The sequence below is a fragment of the Dermacentor albipictus genome, chromosome 1 (assembly GCF_038994185.2).
Source record: "Dermacentor albipictus isolate Rhodes 1998 colony chromosome 1, USDA_Dalb.pri_finalv2, whole genome shotgun sequence".
NCBI lineage: Eukaryota > Metazoa > Arthropoda > Arachnida > Ixodida > Ixodidae > Dermacentor > Dermacentor albipictus.
This window is the reverse complement of record NC_091821.1, coordinates 115,468,251-115,487,234: the sequence shown is the minus strand read 5'-3', so window position 1 is coordinate 115,487,234 and position 18,984 is coordinate 115,468,251. Positions and strand designations below refer to the sequence as shown.

The 18,984-nt window shown below is 41.1% G+C and overlaps 1 protein-coding gene across 4 annotated transcripts in view; it reads left to right on the top strand.

Moving 5' to 3' along the window:
- The window catches only part of LOC139049503 (CKLF-like MARVEL transmembrane domain-containing protein 8), a 180,983-nt gene extending 166,362 nt beyond the window's left edge, over positions 1 to 14,621 (top strand). For 3 of the 4 annotated variants that reach the window (XM_070525024.1, XM_070525037.1, XM_070525029.1), the window contains exons 5-6: positions 4,174 to 4,389; positions 10,899 to 14,621. In XM_070525024.1, the coding sequence (XP_070381125.1) occupies positions 4,174 to 4,338 (165 nt within the window). In that variant the 3' untranslated portion in view covers positions 4,339 to 4,389; positions 10,899 to 14,621. The remainder of the gene's footprint in view (positions 1 to 4,173; positions 4,390 to 10,898) is intronic. The other variant, XM_070525041.1, reaches the window with a different exon arrangement.
- The last annotated feature ends 4,363 nt before the right edge of the window (positions 14,622 to 18,984 follow it).

Genomic DNA, 18,984 nt, shown 5'->3' with positions numbered 1-18,984 from the left:
AAGCATTTATTAATGCTGCATGAGAAAAATTTACCCTGTAGAAGCTGACCTAGAAGTACCCCATGCTGGGAAGCTTTTAAGTGCACAACAATAAAAGGGCACAAAAATAGCCTTGGTTGAGCTTCACTAGAGTAGATTTCATAATACTGCCATAAATATGTTAAGAGCATTTGTTGTCGAGACACATTTGGTTGTACTACAGAGGCATTTAGCAAAAATGCTTCCTAAATGCTTTGCTGTTAAGCGAGGCCATTTCTTGCTGAGCACCTTCTGTGTAATGAAGGGCCATGTATTATTTTACAATCTAGAGATGCTACACTTGCTGTGCAGGGTGCTTGTGCATACTGGCTGAATAGAACAAGCAAATGAAACACGAGATTGCAGTGCCATAGTTCTTTCATATTCTTCCAGGTTTTAATTTAGTGGTGGGCTTCACAGGATAAAACTATTGAAAGGAAATTCTTGTGTGCATATAAATATGGTTCTAGTCATGCCCGTTGATCTGACACTGTGCTTGAATTGTTTAGATTTTACACGTATAGGACAATGTCTTTTCTTCTTTTTTGTCATGGAATTGGTGCAGTTGACTCTAGCATACACTACTTTTTCTAGACCACTAGCTTGTGCTTTCTAATCAGATGTGTCTGGTTATAATTTTTACTGCTGACTTGGGGAGCACTGGCTACAAACCATGCCAACAAATCTCCCGGCTAAGCCATTCAGGTAGATTTACAAATGATTGAATTTTGGTAGCCACTTCTTCACAAGCCAAGTACAACCATAATAGTTATGCATACAAGATGGACTTGGAGAAGGTTCCAGCACTATATTATTCTTGGCTGTTATTTTATAGCATCCTGGATTACTAACATTGACAGGTCACCTTGGCACCACTGCTAATACATTGCTGCACTGAAGTGTGCTTTTGCTTATGGCTGTCTTAGCAAACGGCAAAACATAACCGGAGGGCAGCAACCAGAATGCGGCCCGAGTAAAGTTGGCTGACTAGAAAGAGTTTGTAGTCGTAGCTTGCAAATGGAGCCATCTGGTAGTTGTCTGTGTGACATGATGTTCAGCATTATTCTTGTTACTCACAATTGATTAGATTTCACACACTTTGCTTTCTAGCATTTGTGTTGTCTGCACTTTGGTCTAAGGGTTTGTGGCATAATAGAAGGCAAAAATTCAGTCGTGCACAACTTTCAGCAGCATCATTAAACAGTGAAGAGTTGCCAGCACCACTTAAATTATTTGCACTTATTTCTGGTTTGCAATTGGGTTATACGCGATGGTGTAGTTAGAGATTTCAAAGCATGGACAGAAAGTATGTTGGATTTGTGCCAGTTAAGTGTAGCAAACACAGCTGTTTGGCGTAAACATACAGAAGTAGACCAGCACGCAGTTAAACCATGGGTAATTGGGGGACATTTACCATCTCTCATTTAATTTGAAGGTAAACTGAAGTGAAGTCCCAAAAAAAAGGACAATATTCTGTTGGTGGAGGCAAGGTCCACAACCTCCAGATATTGTGCACCTCGTGGAATTGAGTTGTGATGGCCGCTATTCTCGCCTCTACTTTCTTAGGTGTCTTTGCCTAGGAACGTGTAACCTTAAAAAGGCTAGAAATTACTACTTCAGGTCATCCATAGTTTCACTATAGTGGCAGCTGCATTCAAATTGGGGTGAAATGCAAAGACTGTCAAGTACATAGATTCAGGTGCATGTTAAAGAACCCCAGGTGGCCAAAATTAATGTGGCGCTCTCCACTACAGTGTACCTCGCAGCCGGCCATGCAGCTTTGGAACCTGAAAGGCCAATTACTGTTATTTTTATTACCTACTAACTGTTTATTTTCAGTTAAAGGAGAAGGTGTTATGTCGTCCAAGTGGGAGGCTGCCCTACGTAGTCCCGATTTTGAAGCACAACTATGGGCCGTCCAACGGGCCTGCGACATCGCGGAGAGGCTAGGTCTTTCTGTCCTGATGTGGGAGTGGCCCGCTACGTGCTAGTGCACATTCCGATGGGCCTCAATAAAGTTTTTCCATCCGTGTAAAAAGTCTAGTTTATGATAGTATAGATGCATGGCAGCCTCTGCACATAATTGTACTTTTAACATACAAGTGTACGCATCATGAAAAGCTTGCAGAAATTGATGTTTCATATGCTGAAACTGAAAAGAAACACCATCATTACTGCTCGCCACCAGAAGTGACTCACGATCCAGACCATTGAGAACCAGTGCTGCTCCTCCAAGTGCACACATCAGCTTAGGTGCTGTTTAAGGCTTTTAACAAGCACCCTCTTGCACCCTTTTTATTGAATCGCTGTAGTTGCTTAGTGGCCTTGGCGGTGCGCTGCTAAGCACAAGGTTGCGCGATCAAATCCCGGCCGCAGCAACTGTATTTCGATGGGGGGGTGAAATTCAACAATGGCAATGTTCCATGCATTGGGTGCATGCTAAAGAATCCCAGGTAGTCGAAATTAATCCGGAGCCCCGTGCTACAGCTCGCCTCATGATCAAATCGTGGTTTTGGCACGTAAAACCCCAGAATTTAATTATTTGAAGTTTTCTTATTGAGTTCCCCATTTCATTTAACTTACTCTAAATGTGTCACTAACATTTGCATTGCTATATTCAATGACAATGCAAACAGTAAAACCTTATGCAAACATGTGTTATTTATTTATACATACATACATACGTACATACGTACTGTCAGCCCATGACGGGTTGTTACAGGAGTGGATTTAACATACATACTGTCAGCCCATGACGGGTTGTTACAGGAGTGGATTTAACATACATACTGTCAGCCGATGACGGGTTATTACAGGAGTGGGTTTAACATACATACATACTGTCAGCCGATGACGGGTTATTACAGGAGTGGGTTTAACATACATACATACTGTCAGCCCATGACGGGTTATTACAGGAGTGGATTTAACATACATACATACATACATACATACATACATACATACATACATACATACATACATACATACATACATACATACATACATACATACTGTCAGCCCATGACGGGTTATTACAGGAGCGGATTTAACATACATAAACAGAGAAGTGCATTAGTGCACTTGAACAATGCACTAAAAAGAAAATGAAGCAGCACTGCTGATATGAAACACATTAACAATATAATTACAGAGAACATTTTGACTTATTATATCACAATATTGATACAGAACATCAGGGTGCATCAAGGTGCATAAGGCAATGTATTGCTTCCAAGAATGCATTAACTGATTTCAACAATTGAATCGGGCAAAGAGTTCCACTGCTGAATTGTCCTGGGAAAAAAACCATACCTGAAGTAGTCACTGTGCACTGTTGCAGGAGGTATATATATATACGGTGTCTGTGCCGTGATGTTTCCTGTGTCTTGATTTGGAAGTACTTGTCGTATCTTATTTTGACAGGAATTTAGGCCTTTCATACTCGGTACTTTTTTGTAGAGGTGGAAGCTCTGCAAGTTTACATAATTCAGTTCGAGAGTGAAAACGGCAGTGTTTATTAAATATAAACCTAGAAGTAAGGTGCTGGACCTTCTATGTGTGAAGAAGGCTTTTAGAACAACGAAAAAGTATTTTAATCTCTTGTGATATGAATTTGTGTTGCACTGAACAAAAATACAGAAATCGCACTTAGTTTGTACATGTGTTGAAAACCTCCAGAGATAATCTTGAACATTTGCTACCCCAGAATGAAATTTGTTGGTGGCTTTTTTCAGAAAACTGAAATTAATGTGTGTGGTATATGAATGACCCTGTCCCATTATATTTTCTCATTACATTTTTTTCATTTGGAAGTTGTTTTATAAACTGCTATGTACTGTGAGACAGCTAACTTTACATCTCTGAGGCTGAGCTTACAACTTGTGCACCTGCATAAATGCAGATGAATGGGGTTTTCAGTGTGTTCAGCTGTGTTAACTCTGCTGCATTCATTTCCCAAATGAGAATTGGTGACACACCACATGCTGTTGGACAATTGCACATAATGGAGCTCAGAATTGGCACATTGCAACAACCCGCTCTAAGAAGATAAACAGATGTAACTTGGGAAAAGTATTTAGTCTCGCTGCGAATATAGTGCAGTGTCCTAACATTGGCCGATGTGGATTATTGTTATTTTTCCACCACTGCTAGTTCTTTGGTTTCGTGGCCATGTTCCTGTATGGTGCGGATGCCTTCTTCAAGTACAAAGGCTGGAAGTCTGGAGAGCCTGCCCAGGGTGAGAGATCGGTGCCTAATGCAGGGCTTGGAGCTTCAAACACGGTGTCTCCTACCAGCCCCAACTACCCTGCCTACTAACCATGCACGCTACTAAGGCATGCACCCACACCTCGGGCTAAGACCAGTCTGGTGAGTGGCACTTTCACTTTGCACTTGCTTCATGAACACTCGTTACTGTCGGCAAAGCAGCAACTACCAGTGTGAATGTGCATAGCACCAGTGCATGTCATGTGTTGCTGAAACTCGGAATGTCCATTTACATTTGCTATGTTAAATAGTTCCTTAACTCTGCTAACAGTACTTGTTTTTATTCTTTGTCAGTGCAGCTGTTCTCAGTGCAAGTATACCCTAGCAAAAATTTTAATACAAAAACTCATTGGCTATTAGGTTATTGACACTAATACAGCCTATTAGGTCTGTTAGTGTATTAGGATAATAGATCTATTGGTGTATCGGTCTATGAGTCTAATAGGTCTATTACCATATTAGTCTAATAGCCATTTTGGTATATCTGCATCAAAGCCAATGTTGCATTTGCAATGTTGATCCTCAGACCGATGCATTAATAGGCCTATATATAAATATGAAGGTCTGTAGCCCCGTAGGCTACATAAACGTGAATTGCAAAGAAAAAACACCTGAAGAACATTACATTACGGTCTACTGAATACATCAGATGCAGAAAAACCAACAACGGGTAAAATTTCAAAAACTGCTCGAATCGCTTATTATGTATTTCTACACAATCATTTTCAAGGTCTTCATCTGGTCAGCTATCTTGATTGCCAGAGCCTTTGGTCTACTTTGACCAGAGGACATCCTTTTGAGGAAGTGGTTAAAAAGAAACTTGGCACAAAAATACACCTACACAGAAACACTTGAAACCACTAAAATTGAGCTGCACAAACAGTAAATTGGCAATATTTTCTTCTAAATTAGAATAATGTGGCTGTGCAGCTATATAATTTTAAGACAAAGTGCAATATACTAGCTCAAAATGTTTACCATAATGAAAAATGGTGGCCTCCGATGTAATAGAATAGAGCGCACAGAATCAAGATCAGGTGGTCAGTGTATTGCATTGAAAGTGTGCGCAGATAAGGAACAACTCTAGGCAAAAATCTTGCATCGCAGTGTCGGAAATGGGAATGCCATTGCTGCAACTCGCACAACAATCGTGTATGTCAGTGACACTGTACTGAAAGTATGTTCAACATAGGGATCAAAAAAAACAACTTTACACTGCACAAGAAGAGTAAATAAGTAGAGTAGATTACCTCCGCATGTTAGAATCGGTGCTGGGGAAAACACATCACACCAGTGCGCACTCATAGATCCACAAAGCACGGAGGTAAGAACAGCTGCCTTGCATTGTTTTAAAGTAGCAATGGCGTACACAGATGAAACTATCCAAATATACTACTGCACAAATGAGATTGTGCAGGCACTAACACCACAGGTTCCTTGAAAACGCATTGTTTGTTCACTTACAAACATGCACGCCTCGCCTTGACATGGCAGCTACCAGTGCACACATGCTGTGCACAACTATGATTGATTACAGTCGCAGTTTTATGTTCTTTCCGCCCACCATGTTCCCTTCTCTGTGATGCTGTTCTTTGATGTCATTAAGTATTACGGCCTTTTATACGCAGCAACAAGCTAGCAATATAAGTTACAAGTTTTAACATTACTGCGTGCACGCTTTAAAAGAAAATACGAGATTAACGAAACTTCAGCGGTAAGCAAATATGGTTGCTGCTATCGTGCAATCATTCGTAAGCTCACCGGACACCTTCACTCTGCCTTGCAGGGAATGGCTGCTTTCTTTCTTTTCTTTCTTTCTTTTTTTTTGTTTTGTGAAGTATTCTTTGTGTTGCAAACACTAACTGCTTCCTCAATGACTTATCACGACAAGGCTAAACAGAGGCCTCGTTGGCCAACGTCATTAGTGAAGCAAAATTGGCAAGACAGGCATGCGCCACTTTTGTGTATTTTCATTAGCCTAATGAGTTGAAACCAGTGCGAACGTGCAAACGCAGTGTGCTGCACATTTTTACAGCAGCATTCCAAATGATTCAGCGATTAATTAAAAATTGTCTCCATGCAAACAAGTAATCCCAAAGTCTCGTTATTCATCAATTTTCACCCTCGCATAAAACAAGCAGCAAGCAAGAGTAGTGCTATCCAGCATTACATTGTGTCTAACCAGCCAGCAACAATCTGTATAAGACCAATAGGACCTACTACTATATTAATAGAGGAACTAGTAAACACGCAACGCTGTTTATATAAAAGTAACAAGTCTAATACACAGAACCTATTGGCTTTATATGTAAATCAGTACAACTAATAGAAATGTGTATTAGTCTAATATAAAAGTTATACAACTAACACAAAACTGTATTAGACTAACATGTACAAACTTCTATTAGAATTCTGCTAAGGTTGCAGTTCAAAAACAATTGTGAAAGAAATCTAAGAATTTTTATTGAAGTTGTAAACAGCATGATTTGTATGCTTTAAATTACTGATTATGCATGTGACACACATTTTAAGTATTAAAATGCTTCCAATTACGTCAGCGTGCCCTTACGTCAGCTTATCTTTCTGCACCTGGCTCACTTATATGCTAGGAGGCATTGTAAAGGTTACCATTAATTGTAAAGGTTGATGAACTTATGGTAGCGAAATATTGCCTGTGGCCATGATGAGCTAGTTAAAGCTTATTTGAAGAAAAATAAGTTATAAATTATGAAAACCAAATTACGTAGCTTGCATGTGATGGTTGTGAAGGTCATATCATGATCTACAGGTGCCTTTGCATTGCTTAACGTAATAACTGCTGTAGATAGAAATATAGCCTTTACTGTGCCCATGGTCAGACAACCAGCTTTAGGGGTGGGTGACACACCATCATTATTAGGCTTATGGCTTACCATAATGGTGGATATGATTGTAGTCAGCCTTATGGTAGGTTGAATCAGTGTCTGACGGTGTCAGCCTTGTGTTAGGTGCCCTGCAGAGGTACCATAAACAAATAGATGCTGATCTGGCTATGGCTGCGTGCCCTTAATCCATGTCTACAATGCTCCCTAGCTATGTGCCGGAGCCTGCCTTGAACAAATCCACTTTTATCAGAAGAATGTGCAGTGGACATACCATTTTTTTTCTAGTCTTTTAACCAGCTAGTCATCAAGGAAGAGAAAGCCCAGAGAGGCCTCGCCTATGCCACACAAATTATTACAAGCATGATAGAAGCTTTGTGCTTTAAGTGGGTAATGACATCTTGCAGCTAGCTAAAGCAACAAGCGAAAAAAGCACTGTTGCTAAAGTGAATTGAGCTGATCCTGGTTCCATGTGTTATTTTGACCAGCTCAGTATTGCTGGTCGAAGTATCACGATCATTCCATGCTTACTGTTGTCACATAGATTGGGACCATGTGGCATATCCATTCCAAGTTACATTCCTACATGCCAGTTCCACTAGCTTGTGTCAATACACCACACAGGAAGCCTTAAGTGTGCTCTGCATCCATATGTTTTAAAAGATGAATTGCTGATATGCCTCGAGCATACAGCGGTGCACTTAATGATAAAGCAGTTCAGCAGTTCATTTTCGTGCATGCATCCTATGCCTGTGAGATCAGCGTGGTAAATTAGGAGACATTGGACTTTCAGAAATAGAGGAAGGTAATACTAAGGGGTGAGCAAAATCCAGGCACTTAGTAGCAAATGGTGGAAATATCTCTACTGTATCAATCTCCTTTTTCCTTGTAAACATGCTTACATTGTAGCAAGCTTGAAAATCTTGGGGAGTGCTGGACAAACAGGCTGAATCCTGTTCATTCATGAGAAAAATAATTTTTATGTAGCTTTTGCTGCATGACAGTGGAGTCATGACCTCGTGGTGTTGTGTCCACCTCAACTGTGGGAGGTTGGTAGTTCAAAACCTGCTGTCACCAGTGATCTACTGATAAAATTTGATACAGGCGTCCTCCAGCCCAACATTCGCCTTTCTTTGGGGGCAACGAGCCAGGGAAAAAGCTTGTGTCAAGCAAAATCTTGTAAAAAAAACTGGGCATAAACAAACCTTGAAATTGTTCTCATCTGTAAGATGGCTAGCTGGGTTAATTGGAATAGATACATACTTGAAATGAGCCCTGTGTCCTGTGTCGCTTCTCTCGTGTTGCCATGATTTTCATCACTGATTTTAAGTACGTATTCTCAGTAGATCATCAGAACACCCCTAGTGTTTCTTTTTATAAACCTGGTATTGAGACCAGGCTAGTGATTTTCCAGTGCTTATTCTTTTTGGACCTCTTCTTCTTCTCAACCCTCTACTCACTGGTCATTGAGAAATCTCCTCCAGCACCTTTATCTGTTTCTCGAAAAAAAAAAAGAAAAAGTTTGCACAGAAAACCAGCTGTTTTTTTTCATGTGGTGGGGTAGTATGAAGTTGAAATTAATTTTTTTTTCTGGTTTTCATTTTTATGTAAGGCTGCCTTTTAATCATATTGAGGGGAGGCGAGATGTAGCAGTGTCGTGGGATAAAAAAAGTTTGATTTATGCTGATGTCTAGCATTGCCCGAACTTATAGATGTAACAGCATGCCAGAAGATGTAAACATGCTGCTCTGTGCTAAGCCTGTAGACAGTGAATTGCTTATAAAGAAAGTATCGTCATATTGAAGAGAGAATCAACTTTGCACCATCCCATCAAATAAAGATGGCAGTTTTGCCATTACCCCATACCATGTGCATTTCAAGCAGCCTTATAATGCAATCTGCTCCATGTTCAGTGTTTTCCTAATGTTGCCTTCGCGAGACTTGAGCCAAAGGAGCTGTGTTCTAGAATAGATTCAAAATTATTAGTGCAGAATATTGAAAAAGGTAAAACTAAGTTTAGACATACTATTTTCAGCAGACACACAAAGCTGACCTACCCTTCTGTGTGATTGTATGCAAAGAGCGTCTTGGCAAAAGGTTTTATTTTTCTAAATTCATAATTCAGCTCGGATAATAGACTTTTGAAAAAAGAATTCACGTTGCAGCCACAAGGCGTTGTCGATAGATGTCAAAAGATTCATATTATTTTCTTCTTCAAGACAAACTGTTGACCTGTATGGGAGACTACACTGATGACGTTGGTTAAATGGAATTCCAGGGCAGGGCATGTATCGAAGCACATACCTTCCTTAATTTTCTTTCAGTGTACCTCAAGTCCACTTAAACCATATGAAATTATGTATACCTTAGAATGGATGGTGTGTCTATTGCTTCTTGCATTGTGCCTTATCTGATTGAATTATTCCTTGCTAAAGTAATAGAGTTGCAGATGCACATCGGTGCATGTCTTGTAAACATTTAGATTTGTTGATGACTTTGTAGTGGTTCAAAGGATGGCAGGAAACTTCATTTCAAAAACACTGCAGCCATTACAAAAGTTGATGGCTTGCCTTGATCTGCTTGTTCTCACTCGCAAAATGCTGGAAGATAACTCTTAAGGTTTTTTGATATTGGACAAGTTTTTACAACAGGTCAAACATGCTGGAAGTATGAGCTGAGAGTTCAGAAATCAATTTGCCCTATACTTTTGTGCACAGTGAATTGGTAAAACAGGGAATCATTTATTCATGTTTCATGAAAGCCTGTGACATATCTTGCCACCACACAGTGGGTGTGTTTATACTTTGTTTTGTTGCTTCCAAAAACTTCAATCCAGATTCCCTACACTACATGTCGCATGTTCTACTCCCATGTAAACTTATCTCTTGAAAAACGCCAGGTGCAAAGCAAGTTTTCACTTCTACACAGTGGCGTAAGAATGTTTTTTTCTTTTTTTCTGCCCTGCGTAAGCTTTCTGAGCTATGTAGGACTGCCCAGACTGCTTTATGGTTGCAATCAAAGCTAGTCCTCACTGTCTCGGACAACCAAAACATGAAAGTGATGGGCACACTTTACTACATAGTAAGCGCATGCCATTACAATCATTTGTTCAGCCATGGCACTGACACCTGCAAGGTGTAATCCTGGCAAAGTGCAGCTGTGGCTTGTCACGGACTTGTAACATACACCACCTGTGTTCTGCCTGTAAGGCTTATTCATCACTGCAAGGAAAGACCACTGCATGTATAGTTGGAGGTGGCGTCTTTGCTTGACCTGGTTACAGCCCTTCTATGTGTTGAAGACTTACTACTCTGATTGAAGTAGATAGGGCAAGGCTTAGTGATGCAATGATGCCAATGAAAGATTAGCATCACCTAACTTTGTCTAGGTGATTTCTAAATGTTTCACTTCCACCTTCACAAATAAAGGTGACTCTTAGTACTGCAATTATGGTTACTTATCAACTGATTACTGACTAAAGAAGCATTACAGCAACAAATGTGGAGTTTCCTTAAAATAAACTGGATTTAGCAAGGCAGTCACTGTGTGTTGTGTTTTTGCAGGTTTCACATGTTCCTCTGTTACCTGTAAGACAACTGAATGCTTGTTGTCTATTTTTATTTTATTCTTCTTCTTTTATTTATTTTTAGTACAATGTATGTCTAGGCAGTCGCAGCAAGGCATAGTAGTCAAGAATTGCACTGTGGACTGCAATGTAAATTTTAACGTGCTGTCTCTTCTTTTGTGCAGAGTGAAGGGAAGTGTGGAGACAAACCTTGCAAGTCATGCATTTGGCACTAAAATGGATGGCTACCAGGCTGTCAGTGATGGGAGGCAGCTCCTGCAATGGGAAACCAAAACAGTGAAGAAGAGGAGTAGCACTTGTCATACTTTTCTTACTTTGGCTGCATCACTTTTTTCTTTGTGTTTATGCATATTTGAGGGTTTTATAAATGGCGGTGTGCCAAGAGGAAAACAAAGTTAAAATTTTGCAGTCGACATATTAGGAGATAAGAAGTTGTTGTAGCTCTCACTTCTGCTGTTCTAGTTTTATCTGTCATTTGCTTGTTTGCTTCACGATTGAGAAAGACATTCAGCTGTTTCAAATGAACAGAGAAGCTTTCAACTTATCGGCTGCTAAGTGCTGATATGCAGTGCTGCTGCACACCTCTATTTTTAAACAAGAAGTATAGTACCAAAGTATATTTTTTATTTGCTGCCACAGGGCATTGTAGTGTTTTATTTAAAGCCTTGCATTCAGGAAAAACAGTTCCATTCAGCACAAATGTTGGAGGCCCTGTTTTTGATGTGTGGAGGCAGTAACATTTTTTTGTGATTATGTGCAAATTATCTTTTATGCACATTTTTGTCATCAGTACAAGCATAAAATTTTGTTGGAGAATATTGATATAATTGTTATGTACATAAATGGTCTATAAAATGTCTTGAACATGTTATATGGCCCAGCTTGAATTGTGTACAGGCAAAACGAATGACATCAGATATCTTAGTCTGAAACTGTCATGAAATACCTATTAGGTTGTGTGCTAAACTGCTGCACTGTGAAAGCGAAAGCAGCAGTTGCATCAAGACCTTTAGCTCTGCATGATTATGACTGTCCTTTATTAGTTTGTTGCAAGGATGCCTTGCAGCTTAGCTAATATTGATGCTTTGGATCTTGTTAGTACTTGCTGCGTGTATTGCACACACTGAGGCCGCACATTTGCATGTTCAGAGGTTTACTATACATGCACTAATGTTTGTTTAGTCCTATATTTAGCCCTGCAGTGAGCATGGCCTTGACTTGTATAGTCCTTCACTGTGGCGCTCTCATGTAGTACAAAAGCATCAGCTCAAGTTTTGCCAACGCATTGATTGTCCTTCTTGTAAGCTGTTCATGTAGACAGTATGAGACAGTTTTATCCGTATGTTACAGTCACTTCCTTTTCCTTATTTTTCCGGGGCCTAGATGTTATTAAATTTGTGCATATCTACACTGCACATTAACAAAAACTGAACAAGCATGGAGTCAGTGATGTGTTGCTTATGTTCAATGCCCTGTTCCTCTCATAGAAATTATTTACACTGTGTACATTGTTCTCTATGTGCAGTATCATTGTAGTGATATTTGTGTCCTTGAGTGGTTCTGCCTTTCCATTACCTTGGATGAAATGAAAATGCAGTTTGTGCATTCATGTTGCATCTACATTAAGGCCAGCCACTTGCAGGGCATTTTGCAGCTTAGCACATGTTGCATGCCATGAATGAATGGCCACTGCAGATGGCACCACTGTAGAATATGCCATTAACTTGGTTTATTGTTGTTGAACTTTATTTCTAAAGAATACAAGCTGAGCCATTTCACACAGTGACAGTATAATTCAAAATTTATAAGACTTCTACTTGTTTCATTTCTGTTGTGTTCACATGCCACTGCTTGTCTACAGACTTGCTGAGATCACGGGATTTGATCACATGTGCTAGGTTACTTTTTCATCTTTTTCTTCCTACTCCTTTTATTAATTTATTCAGGGCAAAGAATTTCACATTAGATATGGCAGTATTTGAAGACTGATTATTATTAGACTGATTGTTTGATTAACTGTAATCTTGAAGCTCACTAGCCAATGGGATTTCTTTTTCCTGTCATTCTTTTGCCCCGTATGTCATTTGGTAACACATCTTGTCTTGTGGTCTTGCCAGGCTGTGACTGATCACTAAGCAACCTTGATGCAACATTTTTGTATCGTGCCAAGGTGTCCACAAAATTCTTGCTCTTCCTGTTGTATGAGGACATCCTGAGCATGATGTTTGTTGATTGAATTGTGCCATAACATATATAGCAGTTTGCAATCTTGACTGTAATGTTGGAGACACTGAACATAAATGTGCCACATAACTGGCAGTAGCAGGGAGGGTTATTTTCTTATGACATGGCACCCAAAAAAGTGTTTCATTTAGAATGCTGCAGTGTTGAATCTCTCGCTGAACAACCTGCATTCTCATTTGCACTTGTTCCCAAACTGCACTGTCATCCACCTTCTGTCAGTCTGTTGTAGTTGTGACAGGCCTATGAGCAATGCACATACCGAATGCTTTGTCTGTGCTAGGTCAGAGCATTATCATTTGTTGTTGTGAAAATGTGTATGGATGACAACTATGTATACATGCAAGGATATCTGGGCTGGTAGGGCAGTTGAACGAATGCCCACATAAAAGTAGCTCCTTCAGGAAATGCGTGTTGTCATGTGTAAAACCACTGCCAAATGGGTGGGAATGTGTTTGTGTGCATGTGTGGACACAGTGTTGGAGAAAGAAGCCACCTTACTTGGGGCTGTAACATCGAAGACTTTTCCAGTCACCTGTTACTTGTGTTGTCTATTATCGTTTCATCACCAGCACGGTTAGGTTCTTGTTTGTTTCCCATTTGAGACCTTGCCAGAAGTGTAGTCTTGCACTGTTGAAATTGTCTTCATTGGTTTATCTTGCAAAATGAGATGCATGCTTTGAACATACATTAAAGATCAGTGCTGATGCAAAGAAAATATTGGGCATTGTTCAATGTAATGTCCTTTTTGCACTGCTTTCATATCTTCAAGCTTTTTGTGCTCACTTAGTTTTCAAGTACTGATTTTGCATGTAGAAGCAAATGCAACTTCATGTTGGTATAGCTGGTGAAAAGGCATCATTAATTTATATACTTGTTCTCCCTGTTACTGGATTATGAGTGTCGTAGTTTTGCACAAAAAAATACATCTTGCTGTGTTGTGAATTGGCCGTGGTCTAAAATAGTATTTAAGAATCGCAAATGTAATGGTCATGCACCTTTTGGCTGATCGGTTTAATTCCACAGATTCGGCAAATAAAATGCCATGTTTATTCGGCTTCAGTGGAGCACCTGTCGGCTGTTGTGCTTTTCCATTTTCTAAAGACTTGTATCTATAGCCTATCCATCCATACCATGCATGCACATCATACGTGTGGTTATAACATTAACTTCATTATTGCTTAACAGTTGTCAATGTTTTTTGTTCATGCTGTCATTGTTCGTGTCATTTTAGCTGTGGTCACATTTGCAGTGTATAAATGTTTCAGAAATACTACCTGCTCTGCATTGTACATGCTTCAAGAGCACTTGTATAGAGTGCAATTGTTCTGAACGATTCTGAAGTAACTGTAGAAAGCACAGTACATCAAGAGATGGCCATTGTTGTGTGTCTATTTATTGAAGTGCTGTATTGTGCCGAAAGGGCAGTTTTGTTAAGAGCACTGAAACAGTTTCTTTAAGCCTGAAAAACGCATTGGAATGAACGCACTGTACCACTGAAGAAATGGCTTCCTGAAGGAATTTTTCGTAAAGGACATACAAATACGATTGGAGATATTAGGAGCGCAATATGCAATTTTACCATTACCCTTCAAGTCTTACTGTTCACTCACAGGAGGCTGCTTCAGTAAAAAATGTCCCGTCTATTGCACCTCGCTTTCTTCTTTAGTTTAAAGACAATTATCTTTCATTGTGAGTTACCTCCACTTTTCCATATCGGGTATCTGGACACAATTGTAGCCTATTTTGTGGACCCATTCCCAAGATAGTGCAGTCTAATAATCTGGGCCAATATGTGCTACTGGGTATTTGTCTCCCTGGGGCCACTTGTTGGCATGATGTTCCGATTATATATATATATATATATATATATATATATATATATATATATATATATATATATATATATATATATATATATATATATATATATATATAGCATGGTTCTATAAATAAAAATTTCTGATGGCTGTATTTGCACAGGTGACTTCCAGCACAGAAGCCCCAATACTGTAACCCTTACGCCATGCACGATTGGACCCCACTATGGCATGCCTCATAAACATATCATTGTTCTGGCACGTGAAACCCCAGAGATTATCGAAAATTAATTGACACTTTATCATAAATCAAAATGTGAGCCGATTCTGAAGATAGTGTAGTAAAAAAAAATTGAAGCAGTTTGATGCTCCTGCTACTCCCTTCACGCGAGGGGTGATGCGATAAGAGTACCGTGTGCAGCGATTCCACCTCATTCTCACCAACTCACTCAGGAAGACATTGTCTTTGACTGAATTCTACTGGAGGTTGGTTGAATCGCTTGCCAAGTTTTTTCTCTGGCAAGGTTATAACAACATTTTCAAATGGGTCTGACAAAGCTGCCAAGAGAAAGAAGCAGCAACGAGACTGGTGAAATGCCTTAACAGGCACCGCTTCCCAGTTTCCTAGTAATACTTCGCAGATCTGGAATGATATAGTACATGCGTGCACGTAATTCCAATATTAGTCAGGAGCACCCACCCATTGGCCGGCACCTATAGGCTGCTGCCACCTGACATCAGCTGGCCGCCAGTCAGCAGTTCCTAATCCAAATAAGTCCAAGAACTCCACTTAGATCGCTGTGCACCATGTATGACTACAAGGATTGGTTGAGATGTTTGCAGCTCTGTGCTCTACCTGCATAATGTGTTTGCTCACCAAGCTCAAAGGATGGTTCAGGCCTCACTTCAACAACTGTGTTTCTTGTTTTCCCAGTGATTGCATCCACGTGAACTGATACTTCACTGCCTTAATTATGTTGTTGGAAGAAACTAGATCTATAGAAGCATTTTGCATGATTTTGGATTAAGAATATGATTTCAGAGCCAAGTTAGGTGAAAACAGATGCTGATGAATCTCTTCCTGTGTCAAACTCCTACACACATGAAATTATTTGTGTATTCTGTGCCTTTGCACAGTCTGCAACATCTATAGAGGCATCACAAGCTTTCAGTTGAAAATTCATGTCATTGTCCACTTAACAAATCAGAAGCCAGTGCTGGCCACATTTGCATTATCCAGTGTACACATTCTCTGGCTTCATGCAAGATATGTTCATGCATTGACTATGCCTTATGCCTCGTTGCCTTCTTTCTCTTAAGGGCATATGATGTAAACAGCAGCGTTTTCCGAGAAAGTTGGTAATTTAACACCTACTAACTCAACACTCCGTTTCCCAGTTTATCAGACACAGACAACAAAATTGGACATTCACAGCGCTGACTGGACATCCATTGCTGCAAGTGTCCATTCTTGTTGTCTTTGTCTGGTGCGCTGTGAAACTTGGGTATTCCCCAGAATTTGTTTTCGCCAAACACACCTCTGAAACATTCTTCATTAACTAGAACTGTTCAATGCTGAAGTACCTTTGTTCAAACCAGGCCACTTCGCAAGTGCTTGGACCTCTTGCATTTCTGCCAAAGAGAAAGTGTTCTGCAGGACTGCCAGATGTGGCTATCTTCCTGTGGTATGGTATTTTCATGTGATATAGGGAAGCTTCTACAGAATACCTAAAGTGCCCATAGGCTGTTTGCGCTGCCACTGCCCGCTGGAGCCAACATCTGGAATGCATCCCTACATTATACTCTCCATCCTACTCCATTGCTTAGATCATAGCAGAGCGGTAGCGCACACATGTTGAACAGTAACTCGCATGATGTTGGCTTTACAGATCTGCTTGTTGCTGTTGCTAGCAGTTTCATCCTATGAGAATAGAGAGGGAGACAAAAAAAAAGCTAATGCTGAAAACAGAAAAGGCAAGGCCTTTTGCAATTTCTGGTAGGCCGCCCGAGTTAGATTGCCTTACTCCTCAATAGGTACGTTTTAGCAAGCTGTTCCAGATTGTCTTTTAGTGGATAGGAGTCCCACTTGGCAAGATCCAGTCATTAGTAGTAATGACTAAACTCTGCAGGCCAGTAATGCAAATATGTTACAGTGCGGATAAAGTCTACGACATGTCCATATAAGATGTGCTGTGGCCAGTTCATTGAAGTTGCATGTGCAACAGGCCAGGCCCTGTTACTTTTTGTTACGTCGGTCTCTGAAGGTCTCCGATGGGAACGCCATGACTGTGTGCAAGATTGTGAGGTGCGTGAAGAGCTTCTTCTTTTTTATATTTTCTAACGCTACACTCTTACAGGAGTGCTGACAAAATTTCGAAGTTGAGTTAACGTGTGAGATCTATTTATGTGGGCACACGCGCATTATCTGCAAAATATCAATGGTGAATACAGCTTAGAACATATTTAGAATAAGCTTTAAAGTACGTGCACGCAGCCAACTGCTCCTCGTGACATCGACATCAAGGAAGAATTGAAACGTATTATAAACAACCGAGAAAACGCTACATCATTAGCACTGCCGTCAGGGTGCGCCCGGCAAGCAAGTTTCTCGTTGCTGCGATCGTCCCAGTGTCTTTACTTTTTCTCCCTGGTCGTGACGCTGACCTCCCGCCGCTCATGGCGGCAGAAAGATCGGCTAAAATTTATTTCCGACATGAAATAACTAATAAAGTGACTTTGAAAGTGTGCATGTTAAAGGTTGCCTGATATAGTAAATCGTTGGGCGTGGTTTTGACTCGCCAGAGATCAGTGCAGCCGCCGCAGCAATTGGTCATCTCTGCGCATAGTTTCATACAATTCTCTGCGAAGCGGCTCGCCTGGCTAATGGGTTTTCTCATCGTGACCAACGGTTTCGGAAAAACTAATTGTATTGCACTTTTGAGTGGCATAAATGTGCAAACGTTGATTGTGTTGACATATCTGCTTTATTACGAGCTGCGGACGGTTGCAAGGGCCGTCGGCCTCGGATCCGACGGCCAGCGAGCAGCTCGCCTGTCTTGCTCGTTCGGCAGAAGTGGTCAAAGCGTGTGAGTGCCACTGGGCGCTTAGAATGGACCCCATTGAAGAGCAGCCAGATTTGCTTGTTTCATTTCGAGCGTGCCTGGTGTAAACAACCTGCCAAGCTTAGAGCAGTCCGATGATCTTCCACTAGCCACAAGCCTGATGCTATGCAGACATTTATCCCGCCTTGTGTCCTGCTCCGGAATATGCTTCATTCTCAAAGCGCTCTCGACGAATGGTTTGTACTACAGGTGTTCTGTGGTACTACTTGTAGCGGTGCATCCGCATATTGATAGCTGTCGCTAGCCGCACTTTCCGAGTCGCTGCTTTGTAGTGGATCCAATCAAAAGTGGTTGGCCACGCCTAATACGGCGGTGATTGTCGCATGCAAAAATTAGTTGCCGCTGGGCGACGAAAACGAGGACGACAATAATGGCGTGGCATATCAGACGAACTAGCAACATGACAGTGTACAATGTGCCAACGACGACCTACTGGAACTCCAGACCTGCACAGATATCCGGCTCCGAAGCGAGCCGCTTGCGCCCACTCGTTCAACCGTTGGCTGTTAGTGTCGCTTTTATACCCTGTTCGTATACCCTGGGCAGTGAGCGGGGGGTCCCTCAAGGCAGATGAGGATGCGGATGAGAATGGAGAGTGCATCAAACCAACTGGCACAAAATGTGATGTCAATACTAGGCTGCAGAAAATGAAGGCATTCCAGGAAGAGCTTGTCAAACAGGTGCAAGAGCTCAAAAATGAGCTAAACAGGGAGCGTGATGCACGGAAAATAGTTGAAAAGAGACTTGAAGCAGCCGAGGAAAGGCTGAACAGCAGGGCCACCATTGTGAACGAGAATGTGCTTGACAATGCAACGCAGACCTCCGACGCGACAGGCGAGGGAGTGTCAGCGAAATACGTGGAATGCATGCAGCGTGATGAAGGCTTAGCTGGAAAGAGCGGCACCTACCTTGAGGCCGCCACGCGGGAAAAGCAGGAGCCCATGAGACAATGCCCCTTGTCGAGTCGGAATCACGCGGACAAGGACACAGGGAACCAGGGCGAGGTAGGAGAGAGTGAAAGGGTGACAATCGCCGGCGATTCAAACCTGGCTGGGTGCTCAAAAGCA